Raw genomic sequence first — 22,034 nt, 5'->3', positions numbered from 1 at the left:
TACACATATGTGCATGGGAGTCCCACAAAAAATATGAGACTCCAATTTTTGTATCTTTAACACCCACACCCAAAATAACTGGAGTAGTTGTTGATATACACTAATAAAACAAAAAAGAGGTAAACATTTTAGATCTCTAAATCTTCATTATTCAATCTTCTTCATATAAACTGTAATGTTTTTGTTAATTATGTTTAAAAAGCAGTACAGTTAGCCGGGCACAGTGACCGACACCTATAATCCCAGCAGCTCAGGAGGCTGAGGCAGGGGGATGTTGAGTTCAAAGTGACCTCAGCAACAGCCAGGCGCTAAGCAACTCAGACCCTGCTTCTAAATAAAATACAAAATAGGGCTGGGGATGTGCTCAGTGGTCGAGTGCCCCTGAGTTCAATCCCCAGTGCAAAAAAAAAAAAAAAAAGAGCAATACAGTTTATATACATATATATGTACAGTTAAAATTACAGCAAATTAATAACAATTATTAAAGCTATGTGTGTTCATAGTATTATTCCTTAAATGTCTCTTGTATTTGAAATTTATAATGAAAAGTTGAGAAGAAACATATCATTTTATACAATATGATCTTTAAAACACACATCCAGAAGATTGGAAATACACCAAAATGTTCACAGTAGTCATTTCTAAGTGGTGATATATTTTTTTCCTTCTTACATGTTGGTAAAATCTTTCTATACACATTTTTTCCTTTCATAAAAAATTAAATTTACTTTTTAAAAAGGAAATAAATCACTGGGAAAACATACAAAAATTGCTAGCCACTAAGAAAGATTTCATCTTTGAGCTTCAAAGCCCATAAAATCCTGTCTCTATATAAATTTTATTATTAAGAATATTTGGGATTGCAGTGCCATCTAACTACATATTCATTGATATACTTTTCATTTCAGCAGATGTTGAAGGAAGATTCTAATGCTCTAACTAAAATTTAATTAAAGAACTGAATTCATAAAAGTGACATCACACTGTTAGAGGAGAAAATGTGGAGTTCAAATCCAAACTGTCCCTCATTATCTGTGAGAAAGTAGGCATGTGACTTAAACTCTGTATCCCACTCATCACCTGCAGAATTGAAATAAGAAAACCTATTGTTGAAAATTTTTGTGAAGATGAATTGAGAAAGTATCTGAAAAAGACCTAATGTGGTTCTTGGTCCATACATTGTGTTCAATTTGAAGGTTGAAAAATGTGACAGCGAGAAGCTGGAACAATGTCTGACAAACAGCTTGTACTAGATAAACAGTAATATAAAGACCAGAATGACTAATTTTCCATGACCTTTTGTTTCCTGCATGGAATGCCATGGTTTACCAGAATGGGAATTATAAGAGCTACTTCCCAGGGCCTAGGATGAGGCCTGGCAGGTGGTAGATGCCCCATAACACACTGTTGAACGAATGGAAGCATGGATGTACAGTTGCAAGGAAGGACTGGAGACAGCTGTGTCTGGTCAGACAACCCAAGAAAGGATGAAAGAGATGCTCTCATCCTAGCAGGCAAGAGCTGAGCTATTTTATGAAGACAGGTTTGCCTGACCTTTGTAGAATCTATGGCCTCATGGGTAAGTGGACTGTCAGTGCGCTGGGTTTCTGGGATACTCTGGATAGGCAAATGTCATCACGTGGCTTCTCCATTTAAACCTGTACCTGGTTTCCCTTTGCTCTTAGAATAAAATCTGAACCCTCTCATAGGTTCTGTCAACCCTTCTGCCTACCTCTCATTGCTCTCCAGCTCACTGTCTGGCTGCATTTGACTTTTTCCAGTTCCTAATTACTAACTATCTGCTATTCTTTATCTCCACCTCTGAATCCATGCATTTCCTATGCCTCACACTTAGATTTTACCGGCTCAGGCTCACTCCCCTTCTGACATCTAGTTGAGTACACATAGATACTTCAGGTTTTAGCTGAAATGTCCTTTACTTAGAACCTTCCTTAACAAATGTACCTCTCCAAGCTAGCCCACCATCGAGGTTGGTTTGGAGATCCTTCTATGTGTTTCCACAGCTCTCTGTATTCGCTCTACCTTAGCACTTACTAGGCTGCTAGGCAGTACCCAGGTCTTTCCCCCACAACCTGCTGTAAGCTCCAAGATATTAATGATTTTAGTCTGTTTTGTTCACTGCTTTACCATCAGTACCCAGAATAATGCCTGACTAATAGTGGGTACCACAAAAACATGTGTTGAATAAAATGAATGATTCATATCTAGATTGTATTAAGCTCCATGAGGACTGGTTTTGAGGTGGTTCCTGTATCAACAACAAAAAGGATAGTGTCTGGAACATAGTAGCTACTCATCAAATATTTATCAAAAATAAATAAATTTCATTTGATGTTGATTACCCATTCAAACATCACACAAGTGTTTATTTCAGGGACCTAATGAAAAAGGGTTGGTGTCTAATATTTCAATAGTTTCACCTTCTATTCTATTAATGTGTTCAACATGTTTGCTGATTTTTTTAAAAAGAATTTAACATTTTTTTTTAATTTATTTGTTTTTTATGTGGTGACGAGGATCAAACCCAGTGCCTAACCGGGCTAGGCAAGCAATCTAACACTAAGCTATAACCCCAGCCCATGATTTTTTATTTTATATTCAAATTATATGGTTAGCAATACTGAAACATTCTCTGTTGATGATATAAAACACCAATGATGCCAATTTCCAACTTTAAAAACTTTACTTATTATTTACCTTAATTGGTTTGTTATTATTGTACCCACCTATTATTCTAGGTAGAATAAGGTAGGCATGAATAACTCTTAACACTTGGCTTTAAATCTTTCATCAATAATATAAATCAGACACCTAAAATAAGTTAAATCCTCTTAGAACCAACTCAAATCAACTTTGTAAAAATGAGTGATGCCAACAAATTAGTAAATTCTCAGAACATTAGTATACACTCTCACAATGACCTGAATAAAGACTGCCCTTGCAAAAATACCCACCCTCCCATTCTCAGAAATACATGTATTCAATTAAGCTGGGGAGGGGGACTGAGAAGGGGCCTCCAAAATTCCATCTGCCATAAGGGTTTTCCCCATTTTTGTTTTTACAACACATAAACATAAATAACCATGTAGGCCCTCGAGTGTGGTTTAACAAGACTTTTCGGTAGATATATCATTACATTTAGAATTAATGTTTATGTTTCATGATTAATTACCAAGACTCATCAATTATTGACTCTTCCTGACCAATGACGCTATCAGGATCACTTAATTTTTATTTAGTGAATAAACTGGAAACAGTGAAAGTGCTGCCAAGAATCTCAGAGCAGAATTAGCCAGCTGGGATTTCTGCTAAATGATGAGCGAATTTGCAGTACTACTCTTACTACTCAGGCTTATGAAGCGATTAATTTTATCATAGGCCAGTTGTATACAGCAAATAGAATTGGGACTTCAACAGTTTGCTGTGATGTCATAAATACTTTTGAAATTGGTTTTAGTTAATTATTTTTTTTTAAGAGGTGGGATTTTGCTATGTTTCCTAGGCTGACCCCCAATTCCTGGGCTCAAGGGATCCTCTTGTCTCAGTCTCCCAAGTAACCAGGACTACCACAACTGGACAGTTAATTTATTTTTAAACCACCTAGTTTCAGAAAGGATTTATGACAGTGTTTAAAGGCACAGTAAATATAATCCAGCAAGATTTTTTTTTTTTATTAGTGAGGCACATGTGGCATAGGAGAAATAGAGATGGGGCATCACAGGCCTCTCTTCTTACCTGTGTACTGCAACCCCCTGTACTCGCTTATTGCCCCAGGAGGTTTTAAATTGGGCCAGTAGTGGAAAAGCATTTGCACAGCTGGAGGTTTCACTTGTGAAGGCCCATAGGCAATCACATACAAAAGGTCCTACAGGAAACAGGAAGCATATTTTGACTTAGCACCATCAAATCAAAATAAAAGGCTGTTCATTCAATTTTACTAGAACAGTGGAAATTCCAGTGGAGAGGTTGAGGTGGGTCACTTCCCTGAAGTCCATCATCCAGGTGTGCTTCACAGTTTAGACCACATGAGAGCATTATTTTTATTTATTTATTTGTTCATTTATTTATTCTTCTATAAATGATCCCTCCAGGCAGAGTTCAAAATACTCTCTTATAAAAATTTTTCCCAAATTAGATTCATGTTAAAGAAAGATTTTAGGAATTTTGCTTTATTTTATTTGCAGTGCTGGGGATGGAACCCAGAGCCTTGCACACGCTAGGCAAGCAGTCTACCACTGAGGTACACCCCAGCCCAAAATTCAACTTTTGTTTTAAAAAATATTTTCCTAATCACATTTCTTAACAATTCACATCTCCTATTTGGAAGAAGACAGATTCTCAACCTTTCAAATTAAGAAAAAATATGTGTCATGCAATATAATATTTGCCTAATTTTAAGAACAAGATGCATTTAATTACTTTATCTGTCAAGACACTGTCCTGAAATTTTCATTTTGCATCTAAATGATAAATAATTTATTTAGTAAAGAAAAAAGTATATCCACTGCCACATAAGAATAAGACATCAATAACTTTGACCTAAGTAACAGATACAATATGCAAATAATTTTTATTATATTATATAAATTAATTTAGTGACTATGGGTTTAAATTTGACTCCAAACTTACTTTCCAGACTTCTTGTTTATATTTCATGAGGCATTCCAGTAACTGACAATGATACACTGTAAGAAGAAAATGTAATGTGTACATGAAATGTAAATACCAAACAAACATACTTTGAGATACATAAACTACTTTAATAAGACTTCCAACTCCAATCATTAAATCGTTAATTATTTATCTCCATATATTTATATTTTCAAAAATAACATAATCTCTTGGTTTTATCAAGCTTTACTCAAGGTCTTTGAGAAGTATGACACATACCATACACATATCATTACTAGACATATTAAGAAAGGTATTTAGTAATCATATTTCTACAACATAAACTTGTATCAATACAATCAAGAATTACATGGGGGGAAACAGGATCATAATAAAAGCACACATTTATTGAGAATTCATTATGTACCAAGTATCAGGCTAAGAGCTTTAGCTTTAGCATATTATCTCACGCCCACTGTTTCAGTTCAGAAAATAAGGCTTAGTTTACTATCTTGTCCAAAACTGAACAGATAGCAACTGACAGACTGATGGGATTAGAATGGGAATTTTATCACTTGAGCAGTAATTCCATCTTATGGAAGAATTTTTGAGAGCTACATATTATATAAATTATATAATCAAATTATATTGGCTTTCTCCCTTGATTTCCCTTGTTCACTTGAGAAGTAAAGACACTGTCATCTAGTTAGATGCCTTTTTTTGGTACCGGAGATTGAACTCAGGGGCACTCGACCACTGAGCCACATCCCCAGCCCTTTTTTGTATTTTACTTAGAGACAAGGTGTCACTGAGTTGCTTAGCATCTCACCGTTCCTGAGACTGGCTTTGAGCTCTCAATCCTCCTGTCTCAGCCTCCCAAGCGGCTGGGATTACAGGCATGTGCCACCGTGCTCAGCATTAGATGCCTTTCTGATTCCTTCCTTATTCTACCTCCACCTCCATCATGACCCTGCCATTGTTTTCACTTTAATCAACAATGACCTCCATGGCATTCAACTGAGTGGGCGTTTTTCTATCTCCATCTCACTTGACTTCTCAGCAGCATTCAGTGTCTATTTTTTAAATCACTCTCTTCTCATGGTTTCATGACATGACCCTCTTCTATCCCCTGTGGTGGACGCTGCTATCAACAACCTTTTTTCTTTGCCATCTGCCAAAGCACAGAGTTTTCCAAATCCCCTTGCAGTCGCAGGACTCCATCCTTGCCAGGAGGACCTATGAGAGAATCTTCTAGGGAACTTCTCATATTTTTTCCTCTCCTATTAAAAGAAAAAGGCTTACCAGGAGACCCTTCTCTAGTGACTCTAACTGATCTTGTTTTTGAATGTAGTTGTGTGAGGAAATAATAACCTCAGTTGTGGCAGCCATTACATAAACTTGAGGGAAAGTCTAAGGAAACACAAAAATGCCATCTCAGCTCTTGACACTGTGGAGCTAAACTTTATGACTTTCTACTGAGCAAACCACAAAAGTGTTTTGTAGCTTTTATTTCAGTTTTCATGTTTTAATTGGTTCATTATAATTATACATAATAGTGGATTTGCTGTTACATATTTGTACAAGTATTTTAAAGTGTCTGTTAGTCAGTTAAGCAGGTTACTCTCCATCTCCTTGGCAACTTCACTCTTCCACAGGGTCACTTCCTGTTGGAGTTCCTAAAGGCCTGTCATAGAACATTCTGCACTCTCCCCCAAGCAATCTCACACTCATATACACCTATAGAAGCCATCTATATGAAATTGGATGAAGGTCATTGGACACTCATGTGTAGGCTCAGAGTTCATTATCTCCAGTCCAGAATTCTGTTCTGAGGTCCAGAACTATAACACAACTGCCTAATTACCATCTCCTCTGAGATGTCTCAAAGGTTCCTTGAACACAACAGGTCCAAAAAAGATCTCATGTTCTTCCCTCAGACCCCTAATCTTCTTCTGGTGCCTCATTTATCAATCAATAGAACCTCCATGTCCAGATAGAGCAAGTCCAGAAACCTACTATACCCAATATGTCACCAAGTCCCTTCAATTTTACTTCATAAATAGCTCTCATGCATGCCTGGACAAATGCAATGAATTCCTTATCAGTCCATCTATATCTAATCTGGCTCCTTCTCATTCCATTTTCAATTGCAGAGTGACATACACATCTACTTAAAGCCCTTAATGACTTCCCATTAGACATGACATAAACACAGGACTTCCTGCCTAACACAGCCCACAACATCCTCAATGTTCTCTAAGCCTCAGCTCAGGCCAGCTAGCCCTCCCCCAGAGCTCCATCTACATTGATCCTTCAGTCCCACTGGCTTGCCAGGTTCCCTCTTGACACAACAAGATTCCTCCACCTGAACCCCTGTCCTACTCCCAGCCTGCAGGCCTTCTGAACACCACTCATCATTCAATTCTCAGACCAAAACTTGCTGCCTCTGAGAAGTCCTCCCTGAACTCAACAGAAGCAGAATTCCTTTTTACAGAGTCTTATAATACAAGGTACTTAAAGCACTTGTCACAACTGAAACTTTATCCTTGATTTTATAATTATTTGGTTAATATATTCCCCTCCCCCACCCATGTGATATGCTTCACAAGATGAAGGTAGGATCTGTTCTGTTTCATTAACCATGGTGTCCAATACTTAGTGACAATTTATTGAATAGTCACTCTAGAAATGGAATTTTGTCTTTAATACACCACTGTGTGTTTAAGCACACATGTTCCAGGACACTTTCTCTTATACAGTGTCTGCATGTTCTGCTACATGAAACTATGCAGTATTCCACTGACCGCCCCCTGAACAGACCTGGAAAGTTCCTCTGTTTAAACTACTTCCCTCCCAGAATGACCCATTTACCTTATCAATCAAAACTCTGTCCATATTTTCTTTGCTCAAGGAGCATGAGGACTTTCCTAATCATTTCAATTCATGGAGTTCTCCCCACAATTAATTAACACTATCTGTAGCATTTATTTGGTATTTTCACACACAACTTTACATGGTTAATTAATGGCTATATGAATATGCCTAATCAACCCAATTAAATATAAGTTCCACAAGAAGAGTCATATTTTGGGCTGGGGACATAACTCAGTGGTAGAGTACCTGCCTAGCATGTGTTAGGCCCTCAGTCCAATCCCCAGCACCACACACACACACACAAAAAAAAAAAAAAAACAAAGAGTCATATTTTACATTTCTATGTGGTTTTCACCATTTCTAGCAGAGAATCCTGTACATGGAAGTTATTCAATGAATGTCTCTTACTTGAAAAAGTGCTGTGCTCTGTCCTTGACACATAATCAGCTACAAGAAACAAGCTGCCACTTGTTGCTACTCCCAATAAAAATTTAAACAATAGAATGATGTCCTTATACTTGGTCCCCCAGAGTGCCCCCAGTGATACTACTTCACTTTCTGTTTTCCATATCATAAGATTAGTTTGGGGTCAGAAATGTAATTCCTAGTATAAAACAGCCTGGTTATAAGCATTTCCCATGAACACATGAAAATACACTGGAAATAATCTGATAAATAACTCCACCTGATCACAGTAGTTTTTCAGCAATACATTCAATTTCATGAAGAAAATGCCAAACCATAGAATTTGCATTGCTATTTATTATGTATAATGTGCCAGTCACTGTGCCAAGTAAGCACATTACCTATACTTAACCCACTAAAAAAATCAAAACAACACTTTAAAGTACTACAAGAAGAATTATTCCCATCTTATACATGAGGACACATGGTCTTGGGAAAGTTAAAGAACTTGCTCCACACTGCACTGTCATTTGTAGGTAAGCTCAGAAGCAAATACACATACAACTAACCCCAAAGTACAGGATTTTACCACTCTGTCAACATTAGAATCTAAGTTTAATCATAAGACTTTATTTTTAAATTAAATACATAAACCAGTAACAATCATTCATTACATGGTAAGACTTTAATTAACTACATTCAAATTAAGGTTATTGTTTCAGAACATAAAATATCTTAAATGTAAATGATACTTTGATGGTCCTTGAAGATAAACAGTGAGATATGAGAAATAACTCTCCCCAAAATATACATTTTAATTAAATTCATATAAATAATCATAAGGCATTTTATACTTAAAGGATGCTATGGACTGAATATGCCCCCTCAAAAATTTATGTTAAATTTAGTGGTAGTATTAGAAGGTGGGAATCTTTGGTGATTAGCTCATGAGGGCAGAACCCTCATGAATGGAATTAGTGCCCTTATAAAAGAGGTCCAGAGAATTCCCTTGCTCTTTCTGCCTTGTGAGGACATAAACAAAGATGGTTGTCTATGAACAAGGAAGTGGATCCTCACCAGGCCATTAAATTTGCCAGCACCTTGATCTTGGATTTCCCAGCCTCCAGACTATGAGAAGCGATTATTGCACATAAGCCACCCAGCTTGTGGTATTTTTGTTACAGCACCCAAAATAGAGAAAGACAGAAAAATGGCACTGAAAAGTACAGTGTTGCTATAACAAACACCTAAAAATGCAGAAGCAGCTTTGTAACTGAGTAACAAGAAGGAGCTACAAGAGTTTTGAGGTACTTTCTAGAAAAGCCTACACTACTATGAACAGGCCTTTAAAGGCAGTTCTGCTGAGGACTCAGAAAGAACAGAGCCACAGAGAAAGCCTCAGTCTTCATAAAGAATGCCTAAGTGATCCTGAACAGAATGTTGGTAGAAATATGGATAGTAAAGGCGACTGATGAGGTGTCAGACAGAAATAAGGAACACGTTATTGGAAGCTGGAGGAAAGGCCATCCTGTTACACAGTGGCAAAGAACTTCACTGAGTTATGCTGATGACCTAGTGTTTTGTGGAAGGTAGTAATGAAACTGGATATCTGGCTGAGCACATTTCTTAAGAGAAATACTGAAGAACAGCCTGACATCTTCTGACGGAAGAAGGAAATGATTTAAAGACAAAATTGTTAATCAAGAAAGCAACAAAAGTTAAAGATTTGGGAAATTCTCTGCTTATCTGTATTGGAAGGATGAGAAAACCTGTTAGGAAGAGAACACTAAGGGCACAATTAAGCGACTAATAAACAGTCTAATGAACAGCAACTAACGACAGGAGCTGCTGCCCAAGACAATGAAGAATGACAGTTTAGGGATCCTCAGAGTTAGTCTGGCACAGTGGCGCACACCTGTAGTTCCAGAACTCAGGAGGTTGAAGCAGAAGGATCACAAGTTTAAGGCCCACCTCAGCAACTTAGCAAGGCCCTGTCTCAAAATTTAAAATAGAGGGTCTGGGTGTGTGGCTCAGTGGTTAAGTGTGCCTGGGTTCAACCCCCGATACCAGAAAAAAAAAAAGAAAAAGAAAAAAGGAATCATCAGAGCTACCCCTCCTGCCACAGGACTAGAATCCAAGGGCTCCAGGGGCAAAATGGTTTTCAATGGAGGGGCCACCCACACTGGGAGACTTCCAACTGCCACCTGGTCCCACCTCACTGTGGGCCACATCCAGTTCCTACACTCTGATGCCTTGTGCTTCAGCTGCCCCTCAGTGAAGCATCTTTGACCCCAACATAGCGTGTGCTACACCCAACAAAGCTGTGAGGGCATTGTTGCTTCCACCAAGATTTCAATGGAGAGTCATGAGCACAGACGCAGCCTGACTGGGCAGGCCAAGGCAGAAAACTGGCATGGCAACAGGATTACCACAGAAATTCCTTCTAGGGCAATGTCAGGAGAGCCATGCAGGCCAGGTTGCCTAAAGCCATGGGGCAGGACCACCTGCTGCACCTGCAGCAAAGTTGTGGGGCAGGATCCCTGCCAAGTGGGTTGGGAAGGAAGAGCGTCAAGTCAAAGAAGATTTTTCTCAAGCCTAAAGTTTAATGTTGTTGGTCGTTAGCCTTACTTAGGACCTATCACTCCTTTCTTCTTTTACATTTCTCTCTTTGGGATGGGAATGTCTATCGACACCTGTCTCACTGTTGTATTTTGTTTTTATAGTGCTAAGAAAAGAACCCAGTATCCCTCACATGCTAGGTAAATGTTCCATTACTAAAGTAACTGCCCCCCCCAAGTCCCCATCATTTTATTTTAGAAGCATATAACTTATTTGATTTCACAGGTTCACAGCTGAGGAGGAAATTCATCTCAGGATAAATCATATCTCAAGTCTTACCTATATCTGATTTAGATGATATTTATATGAGATGTTGGACTTTGGACATTTGAATTGATGTAAAAAAAGAATTGACACTTCTGAGGTTGTCAGAATGGAAGGAATGTATTTTGCATGTCAGAAAGACATGAAATTGGGGTGGGGTCAGTGACAGAATGCCATAGATTGAATATTTGTGTCCCCCTAAAACTCTTATGTTAATCCTAACACCCAATATAATGGTATTAGGAGGTGAAGCCTTTAGGAGGTAAGGATAAAGCCCTTATGAATGGAATTAATGGGGTCAGTGCCCTTATAAAAGAGGCAAGAGCTCCTTTACGCCTTCCATATGAGAGAATAGAGAACAACCCTGACCATCTGTGAATCTGGAAGCACCAGACCACTAAATCTACCAGCACCTTGATCTTGGACTTCCCAGCCTCCAGAACAATAAGAAGTAAATGTTACACGTGAGCTGCCCAGCTTATGATGTTTTTGTCATGGCAGCCCAAACAAACTAAAGCAAAGGATGAGAGCTGGGTAAGTTGATACACTCCCTATGTCCAGGTACTCTGGAGGATGAGATGGGAGGATCATTTCAGTTCAAGTTGGAGGCCAGCCTGGGAAAAATAGCAAGAAACCATCTCAATTTAAAAAGGACAAGGCCAACACTCCAGACTAGGAAACATTAAGATTTTGAAATGGGAAAAAAAAAAAACAATTCCCATCTTCAGTCTAAAAACTCCAAAAGCTCAATTATTATTCTACTTAATTAAACAGAAGGTCTAAAACAGTGCCGTGATATTTACTCACTTTCCAAATAAACATTAAATGAAAATAAAAACTGGGTTCATATCTTAGCAAATGACTCCAACAGTCAGCTCCTTTCAGATCAGTTCTCCGAAGTTTATCTGCAATTACACTGATAATGGAAATCTAACAGAGTAAGTATATAAAAACCTGTCCAACAACACTAGTAATCTAAGACATAAAAATCAAAATGAGATTTTTTAATCCACTCAATTCTACAAATTTTATGATAATACTCAATGATAGGTCATAATGAGATAAGTACTTTCAAATACAACTACTGAGAATATTGAAATTTTTTCAAACCCTTCAGCCCAAGAATCCTTCTTTTAATAATTTAGTCTAAAGGAAATTATCAAGAATGTAGTAAAAAGCGTGTGTTCAAGAACATTGGTATGACATTAGAGGACCAAATTTACCAAATCATTAACCAAAGTTATTTTTACTTGTTAGAATTAGATATTTTTATATTTCTAATTGAACTATTTCTATGTATTTATATTCAATCAATTTCAAGTCAATGTTCTAAAATTTTGTCCTCAAACATTCTAAAAAGTCCTCTAGTTAGCAAACTCACTACTACTTTTAGCAATAGGTAAGGTAAATTTATTTTAATTCAAAAATCTGTTTTCTAACACACCTCCAATTGTCTATTCCACAAAGAGGAATTCTCACATGAAAAATTCTAGATAGTTTATTTAATGTCTTGCTTAATGATTGGTTTTGGAATTAGTGGAGACACTCAGATTTCCACTTACCTGGATTAGATGTGTACTGCATTGCAATCATTAGCATGGAGGATGCAGAGAGATTAACATGGGCAGGAACACCTTCTCTCCTGGAGGAACCCACTGAAACCAAAATTTCTTTGATTAGACACAATTTAGTCCATAGATAGATAAAGAGATACAGACATATATGCATATATACTTGCTACTCTGCATAGAGCGTGGGAACTAAGAAGGAACTTAAAAGAAAGTCCCAGTCAGACAATGAAACTTTACATAAATAAAACCCATAAAATTTTCCTCATATACAAATGCAATAGTTGTCAACATCATAGCGAACACGTAGAGTGTCACCAATGAGAGGGAACAATGCCAGAATGCAACATGATGGCTTTAACAGAACCATGCTCAGATGTGATCACTACTTCCAACATGTTTAAATCTAGATGGGAAAGAAAGGGAAAAAAAGAATCCTTTACATGCTCAAATATAAAGTAGGGATGTTGAAGGTTGTCCCACTAAGAAAAAAATAAAGTAAAAGTTTTTAAAACCCAACTTGAATGTATTAACTTTTAGAGATGCAGGTGAAATAAGGTTAGTATAACATGTAACTTCTTAAGTTACATATAGAAACTCTAAATCATATGTTATAAAAATACAATATTAATTTTTAAATTATTTTCATTGCTAGTTACACATAGAAACTCTAAATCATGTTATAAAATATAATATTAATTTTAAAATTATTTTCAATGCTCATAAATCATGTTTTATTCAAAACTTCATATGTAACTTTTTCATTATTGCCTTCTTTACAATGAAAACCACTAGTTTGTTAAGTTTTACAAAACTTACCATCTTTAAATCCATCTGAGTTGTTTGAAATAAAGCACCTTTTGAATATGTGAATAATGCTGTTGGTGGACATTTTGTCCTACATCAACAAGTATCACTCACAGAGCAAAAGTTTTTTTTTTTTTTCCCAAATCTCTTACATATATAAAACCAAGATCTCCACTTACATACTGCTTTTAAAATATCTTTAAGTGGCTTGTTCATGATAATATTAAATACTATAATAAATTTCATTCTCTCTTAATAGAGTATATTAAATAACTCCTTTAAGTATTCACAACAAGCACTGATGGAAGTCACTTGAGGTATTGTGTTGTCTCTAAAGGGTACAATATTATCCCAAGCACAGTAATTGAGACAGAATTCACAATAAGAAGACCTTTATTAGGATTTGAATATAAAATGATTCCCCTTTTCTCAGGGATAACTACAAAAGTACAAGACACCTCTTATTCCTAGGTTTATGTAGTAAATTGTCAAGCATGAACAGAACAGTGTGCAGGAAGTAAAAAACTCTCAAAGAGGCAACTCTCAATTTCCTGCACATGAAAGACCATGAATGGGCAACAACCAGGAAGCAGAAAACCTCAAAATCTGCTTTGTTTTATATAAAATTACAATACACAGGGAACACATCTCATTTACATCCAAAAAGAATAAGACAGCTTTATAAAACATGTGATAGTAGAACCATTAAAACACTAATAAAAGATCAGTCACATAATAAAGGATACAACATTTAACACGATTCTATTTTTTTTAACACGAAGAACTTTCAATACCATGATGGATGGCTGCTTTCACAACAGCTTTACAGAAACAAACCAACAAAGCAAATTCATAGTTAAATTCCATAAAGTTTGTTATCAATCACTGGTAGTTGAATGTTTCTAACCCACCAAGCAGGCAATGTTCATGTAGATAAATTAGTTTGGTTATACAATATAAGTAAGTATTAATAATTAGAAAAGATATGGATATTGGTACACAGTTCTTAGATAACAAAGTTGAGTAATCAAACATGATTAATTAAGGAAAAAGAACTTTGGGGCCAATGTTAAAGAACAAGACATAATTACTCTAAAACTTTAGCCAGGGAGCTTTTTCAAATTGACTTTCCTGGATGCACATATCTAGAGATTATAACAGTCAGTCTGGGAAGCAGGAAATGACATGTCAAATTAATAAGCACATCAGGTGACTCTGATGCATTCTGGCCATGGGCTTCCTTTTGAGAAGTACTAGTAGAGAGATGAAAAATAAGAAAGAAAATGCCCAGTAAAGGTGCTCAGAGGTGGAAGAATAATTGCATGCACAATATTCTTTGTGCCCTTTGTTAAAGAAAAAAAAAGTCTAGTCTCCAACATAAGCAAAAGAAGGACTGTATCTTCACATGTATCTCCATTCTTTTTGACTCAATTATTTTCACTTTAATTCATCTCCAACTTTTTAATAACAAGCATTTCTCAACAAGGAAAACTACAGTTAAGAGAGGTTGAGAGTCACTGTGCCTGGAGGCCTTTAAAAATGGGAGACATGCCCAGCTGTCTCCGATGATTTAGGTGAAGTCTATTTGGAGAACTGCCCAAATGGCTCAGCGACCTTTGGATGTCCCTGTTACCCCTACAAATCTATGCTCTTCCTCAAGTATGACCAGCCATAAAGTCAAAAGTGTTCCCCTGGCTCTAGCCCTAGGAAATTGGCTCCAATACTTACATAAACAGACAGTACCTTGCAATTTCATAGCCTTCTACTAGACTGAACAAAACAAGTGCAAATATAATTTAATAAACAAACAAAAGTACGCATCATTTACTGACTTTTGTTTAAAAGACATAATGTAACAGATGTGCAGTTTTTCTTCAAGAGGGTGTTAAAAAATATATGTGCAAAAGAAGATAGCCAAAATAAGAAAATTTTGCCTTAATACCATGCTCAGGAAAAGCAAGTTTTCAGTCTTATACCCTATCTTCCCAGCACCACCAGTACAATCATTATTAACAACCCCTCCTTCCATCATAGTATCAATCTCTTAATATGCTCTGCATTTTATAGTTCCTATCATGTACAGCTCTTATGATTGTCACCCAAAAAAGTAAGTATATAAAAAAAGCCATTTTATAAAAGAGAAAACAAATTATTTGCGATCTAATTTTTGAGACTATAGTTCAAGTCACTGGACTCATGGCCAATGTTCTAGTCATTTATTCATTCACCAGTATTGTTCTCAGTACATCCTATGCACCAGGCATTGTTCTGAGCCCTGGGAATACAGTGGTAAAGAATGTAGACAAGTCTTAGTTCCTTCTGGAACTTAGGTACTAGAGCTGTTATCCAATATGGAAGCCACTAGCCACTGGTGGCTATTTAAATTAAAATTGAATCAAACTTAAAATTCAGTTCTTTATTCTTACTAGACACAAAGCAGTTGCTCATGTATTGGGCAGCATGGAATTCTATAGAACATTTCCATCATGTCAGGAAGCTCTGTGGACAGAGACAACATAGAGAAAAGGGCAAACAGATACCAGTGAAGAAATATAAAGTAGGGCAAGGGAATAGACAGAAGATAATGCCAGGAGTTACATTAGCTAGAAGGCAAGGAAGGGCATCTAGAAAGATGTGGCACTTGAACAAAGACCTAAAGAAAGTAAGGGAGCAAATCAGGAGACCATCTGCAAGAAAGATTTTGAGACAGAAGAGAAAACAGAACAAACACAAGAGCTCTGTACCTTTATGAAACTGCAGAAAGGGTGATGTGCACAGTGCAGAAGGAACACAGAGAGGCAGTGATGAAAGTAATAGGGTAGGCAGTGGCCAGGTCACAGAGGGCCTTGTGGGACAACTAAGGACTTTGAAATTGGTTTGTAAGAATGACAGGAAGATAGATGGTTTGGATGAGGGAAGTGACATGATCTGATTTACATGTTTGGAGAACAGTTCTGGCTTTTTAGTGAACAGGCAGTAGCAGGGCTAAAAAAGGAAGCAGGGAGACAAGTAAGGAGGACCAGAAGCCCTCAAGAGAGCTAAAAAGGGACGCAGAAGATCAGTTCATTGGATAGGTTCACATTGAAGATGGTGGTAAGAGGTCTGAGTTGACATATGTGGAAGTAAACCCCAAGGTCTTAGAGAATCATCTAGGAAGAAGAAACACATTCTGGTGTACAAAACACAGCCACTTCCTGTACTTCTCCATACTGCATTACTTGAATTGAAAAGTAGTCTCTACTGTACTTGTACTTGTGAGCAGAGTTAATTGTGTTCCATTAGAGAGGGTTTCTCCAAAAGATAGCCACACTTTCGAAAGGGCATTTCAGTGAAACATAAAGGGAAAACCAAGACAATATGACCCTGAAGTCTATGTAGCATTAAAATATTTGCAGATGTGAAGGTTAGTGGAAAGTCATAGAGGCAGGATGTTTATCAACACAGAAGTGTTCTGTCATGTTCTAAGAGTACAACATCTGGTATGATAATGATTGTTATTATAAAACAAACTAATCCCTGCTAGTGGATGGCCCCCTACCTCAAGCAATATTTAAGATGATAAAATTTCAGAGCAACATGGAAATTGCAGTGGAATATTAGAATTAGTAAAGGGATTTGACATATCTGTTATCTGACTATCCTTTTGGTCCATTATGCATACACTTGTACAAAGTCATAGAATATTCAAAAGCCATTCCCATACAGTTATCCCATTTTCTTCATAATAATCATGGGATGTAGTCAAGGAAGTTATGATTATTGACAATTTTACAAGGGAACCAAAGTTGATGAGGTTGAGAGATTTACCAAACACTGAAAGACTACATTCAACCCTTCTGGATGCCAGTACTAAAACATTCTCACAATTCAGCAATAAAGCAATTAAAGTATAGTAAGACCTACCTTATAAAAACAATCTTTAGCTAATAAAATAGACAGCATATATTAGAAATTATTTAAACATCATCAATGTCTTGCACGCTGTTTTTAATTTTTTTCCCCATAAAATATTAGTTTTAGGAAGATCACGGAAACAGCATGCATCCTATGCAATAGTAGCAATAGAACAAAAATGACACATGGCCAACAGTCTGGCCAGACATTCAATTAAGTCACACAATCGCTTTTAAGTCAAAGCAAAATTTGAACAAACCTTTATTTTTCCTGAGGGTAACTGACTTTTGAGCAAGTCTAAGTTGGAAAAGAAACCTTATTTGACTGCACAGTCTAGGATACTAGTATACACTCGAAGCATCTTGAACCGACATAATACTTTGGCTTTATTAATATCTTTAAATTAGGGTTGTCTGCATCAATTAAGGTACATTTGGAATCAGTTTTTTTCTCTTCTCTGCTTTTTCTCTTGGAAGCCATCATCTTCCAAACATCCATATTTCAATTCAATTCACAAATTACAGATCCTTTATTGGAAAAAGAGGTTTCCATAGTGAAATGCAAATTATTTTTTCAATTCTTAGTAACTCCTTTAATATTTTTTTATAAACAAAGCATATTACACACATATGGAATAAAGACAAATATATTTTATTTATGGAAGGAGTTAAAAAGAAAAGGTTATATAAATGGGAAATGTAATAATAAATAAATTGATGTTTGCTCTGCAGAACTTCAAAAGGAGTTATTTAAAAATAAAAGCACGGCACCTAGTTTACCAACAAAAATGGCATGAATGACAAATGTGATATACATATGGGCCTTTTAATCTGAAGGAGCTATAATATCTCATTAGGTTCATCTCCAAAACTCAGAACTTCATCATTTAGGTGATACAGACAACGACAAAATCATTTAACACCTGAAAATTTGTCTGTGTTTTACATTTGACCTTAGGAACACCACATCAAGAGATTAACAAAACAAAACAAAAAAGCCTTTCTGTCTTAAAGTCTTTATCACTTTATCAAGAATGCAGAAGATGCAACATTTGGGCCTGGGGTATAGTTCAGTGATAGAGCACTTGCCCAGCATGCAGAAGGCTGGGGGTTCCAACAGAAGGAAGGAAGGAAGGGAGGGAGGGAGGAAGAAAGGGAGGGAGGAAGAAAGGGAGGGAGGGAGGGAGGGAGGAAGGAGGAGAGAGGGAGGAAGGGAGAGAGGGAGGAAGGGAGAGAGGAAGGAAAGAAGGAAGGAAGGGAGGGAGGAAGGAAGGAAGGAGTGAGAGGAGAGAGGGAGAGAAGGAAGGAAGGAAGGAAGGAAGGAAGGAAGGAAGGAAGGAAGGAAGGAAGGAAGGAAGGAAGGAGGAGAGAGGGAGGAAGGAAGGAAGGAGGAGAGAGGGAGGGAGGGAGGGAGGAGCTGGCAACACTTTTATCTTAACTCTTCAGTACTGAAATTAAAATGTTCTGGGAGAACTTAGAGCCTTCTGTGTTGTGTGTTGTTTTACTTAGAATTTCTAGATATGGAAACAACCACCAGAAAATAAAAACGTCACTACAATAAACAGCCCCACATTCTCACATCACTTCACCTTAACACGAGTAACCTGGAATCAGGTCCCTTCCACCCTGGCATCTATCTTTATCCTGCTTTGTGAAATGATGAGCACACAAAGCAACACCTTGACAGTGTAACAGAATTAGACTATAAGGTTAGTACTACAATTTACTTTTGAAAATTTGAGACTAACAAAGATGGTCTGATGTTCAACTACCAGAATGGTGATGAGAATCAAAGTTAAAACTAAGACACTAAATCCAGACAATAAAATAAATATATGAACCAGATCAACATCTAGGTTAGAGGACGACATGTACCTTTTACATAAAATAAGATTTAACTTAGGACTATTAAGTGAGAAATAACCTCAGAGACTGATTTTTCCCAGATCCCTCCTTTAAGGTTGAAAAAAACAATTAAGTCCCAGAGACATGAGACAACCTGTCACACCTTTAAATGAACACCTAGTTATTCCCCTAATCAACACTAAAATTCACACAAATTTTGTAAACTTGACTCGCTACTTTTGTTCTCCTGGGTTGCCAAGGTTCACACAATTTTATGAGTAAGGATTCTAACCTGACTTGGAGTTAGTCAGTGTTCTGGGTTCTATATTTCTAATTAAGTACATATTAAAAATCAAGTGTGAAGAAATGAATGGTCAGCTACAAATACCTGATCAATTTTAAGTATAACTTCAGAAGCTTGCTATATTCAATGTCTCACCCAAAATTATTAACTTATTCCTAAAAAGTAGGAATACAGTAAATTAGATTAGTTATTAGAAAGATACAGTCTCACCTGCCATGATTCAAAAAAAAGCAAGACTTTCTCTGCCTATATTTAACAGCTACCATTACTTTTTCTTTTTCTTTTTTGCTGTGCTAGGGATTGAACCCATGTGGCATGTGCTCCACCATTGAGCTACATCCCCCTCTCAACATTACTTATTTTAAATAGAACTATACAATTTTAAGACTATATCTACAAACAAGTACCTATCCATAAGGTTACAGAGAACCAAGAAAAGAGAACGACCAAATATTCTATTACTTGAATGATATGACAAATCTGCTAATCTTTCCAAATTACTATAGAATTTAGGCAGAAGTCAGACTCTGCTTTAAAAAAAGAAAATTACAATTCCATACCTAAAATTAAACTTGATTTTAAAATAAACAAATGTAGCTCAAATGATGCAGACATTTACCAATTGTTGATATAGCACAACAACTTTGTAAGATCATAAGTACATAAAATTAAAATGGTGAAAAATGATTGGTAGGAGCTACATGTGACCAATAAAGTTATTTTTTAATTTTTTTTAGTTGTAGATGGGCACAATATCTTTATTTTATTTATTTATTTTTATGTGGTGCTGAGGATGGAACCCAGTACCTCACATGTGCTAGGCAAGCACTCTACCACTAAGTCCACAACCACAGTTTCTAAAGTTGTTTTTATAGAACAAAAACTGAGCGAGGACAGAAGTAAACTAACAGTTACTGCTAGCAGGTATTGTACCAGTATTCTATGTTCCAGGTTAACATCTTAAATCATCACAACAGCCTTATGATTACTGCAGTCACTGTGATTACTACTCTCATTTTATAGGTAAGAAACAGAAAGATTAACCAACTTGCCTAAGGTCAAACAACTAGCCAGTGGCAGAGCTATGATTTGAATTTAGATCTGTTTGACTCTTAAAACCACAATCTTTTCAGATCACCCGCAGAAACAGATTAATCCATAATCTATCTCCTAAAAGAATACTTCAGAAAAAACTTTATCATAAAGACCATAACCCAATGTTTTTTCTCTTTGCTCTAATGTCTGATAAGTCAGCAGAATCAAGTCTATAAGAATAGAAAAGAATTAAAATCAGTTCTGTACAGACTCCTGCATACAGACTCCTTAGCTTTTTTCAATGTGTTTTTATAAATTTTGACTAATTTTATGATCGCACACCCCTGTGAGGGAAAGTTGATGGGTTAGTCTATGGGAGAGGTTTTGACTATGTGAGCTGCCCACCAACTCACAGCAAATTAGGGGCAGAGCTGGGACAAATCTACAAGTGCCAACTCTACCTGTTGCTCTTTTCACAACAGCCTACTGCCTTCAAACGCAAAAGAAAGAATTTCTACATTGGAAGCAATACTCTCTCACCTTTTCTCTAATGTGGCAAAAGATGTTGTAATTTATAATTATGATATACAGACTTTCTTTGACCTGTTCTTTCTTACTATTCTACAAGATAAAACTAAGTGAATAAAACAATTTTAAGGTATAGTTCTTTTTCATTTATTTGATTTTCATCATAATATTAATGCTGAAATGACTGAATTTAAATCATAGCATATGTACCCAGCCAGTGATTCTATTAAAGTATTAAAAATAAAGAGTCTTTAACAGAAAAGCAATTTTCATTTGTACAATACGTAAAAATAAGCTAGTATTAGGTAAGATTGAACTTACATATAGCCATTGGTAGAAAAGATGTGCTAAGATATTCAATAATATCCTTGTGCAGAAATGGAGGAAAGGTAGCTAACGTTGAGATCATCGTGTAGGGCAAAGTACTCAGAATATCATCATTGAGAAAGGGTAGCAAACATGTAGTTGTATAAAATATTGACTGTCCAAGATCTACAAAACAAAATTGAGTAATCAGTCACTGAATATTTTGCCATTAACAAAATATACTAATTTTACATCTTAAGTTTTAATGAGTTGGTCTAAATTATAAGTAACTATTGTTTCCTTTCTATCAAGAGTTCTGAAACATAATGCTTAGTATAGTGTGCTATGTGTATGAGAGTTGGTCAATAATTGACTGATGAGTGATTATATTAAGAAATATAAATATCACATGAGCTTTTTCTCAGTATCATATAATCAGTGATTCTTAGTATTCATATCATTTTTTGATCTCATAAATTCAAAGCACTTTCCAATGTAAAATGATTTCTGAATCCCTCCAGCATTCTTACCTCCATTCATTTTTACACAAGATAACTGAGGCACAGAGATCTTAGATTATTTGCCCACTGGAAGTTTTTAAAAGGTTAAGGGCAGGACTAGAGATAACACCAGGATATTTCTGTTCCACAGTGGTTCACATCTGGAATACTGGGCAATGAGATAATTTTTTTAAATCTTTATTTTATATATTTATTGTAGGTGGTGCTGGGAACCAAAGCCAGTGCCTCACATGTGCTAGGCAAGAGCTCTACTACTGAGTTATAACCCCCAAACCCCATGAGGCAATTTTTAACCTCCATAGAGTAACAAATTCAGTGTGCACCAAAGAAAGGAAGTTATAAGCTGGCATTGTGTGATCCTGTGCAGTTATTCATCAGTCACCATAGAATTAGGTGCCTCAACTTATCAAAGTTTTACAATGAGGATAGTAAC

General features: G+C 36.4%; 1 protein-coding gene across 1 annotated transcript in view; it reads right to left on the bottom strand.

Annotated features, from left to right (window-relative positions):
• The window catches only part of Unc79 (unc-79 homolog, NALCN channel complex subunit), a 252,433-nt gene that overhangs the window by 185,142 nt on the left and 45,257 nt on the right, over positions 1 to 22,034 (bottom strand). The window contains 4 exon segments of the mRNA XM_047541641.1: positions 3,757 to 3,886; positions 4,651 to 4,706; positions 12,357 to 12,449; positions 21,096 to 21,266. Of these exon segments, the coding sequence (XP_047397597.1) occupies positions 3,757 to 3,886; positions 4,651 to 4,706; positions 12,357 to 12,449; positions 21,096 to 21,266 (450 nt within the window).

Source organism: Sciurus carolinensis, chromosome 2 (genome assembly GCF_902686445.1).
Source record: "Sciurus carolinensis chromosome 2, mSciCar1.2, whole genome shotgun sequence".
Taxonomy (NCBI): Eukaryota; Metazoa; Chordata; class Mammalia; order Rodentia; family Sciuridae; genus Sciurus; species Sciurus carolinensis.
This window is presented reverse-complemented; position numbering and strand designations above follow the sequence as displayed.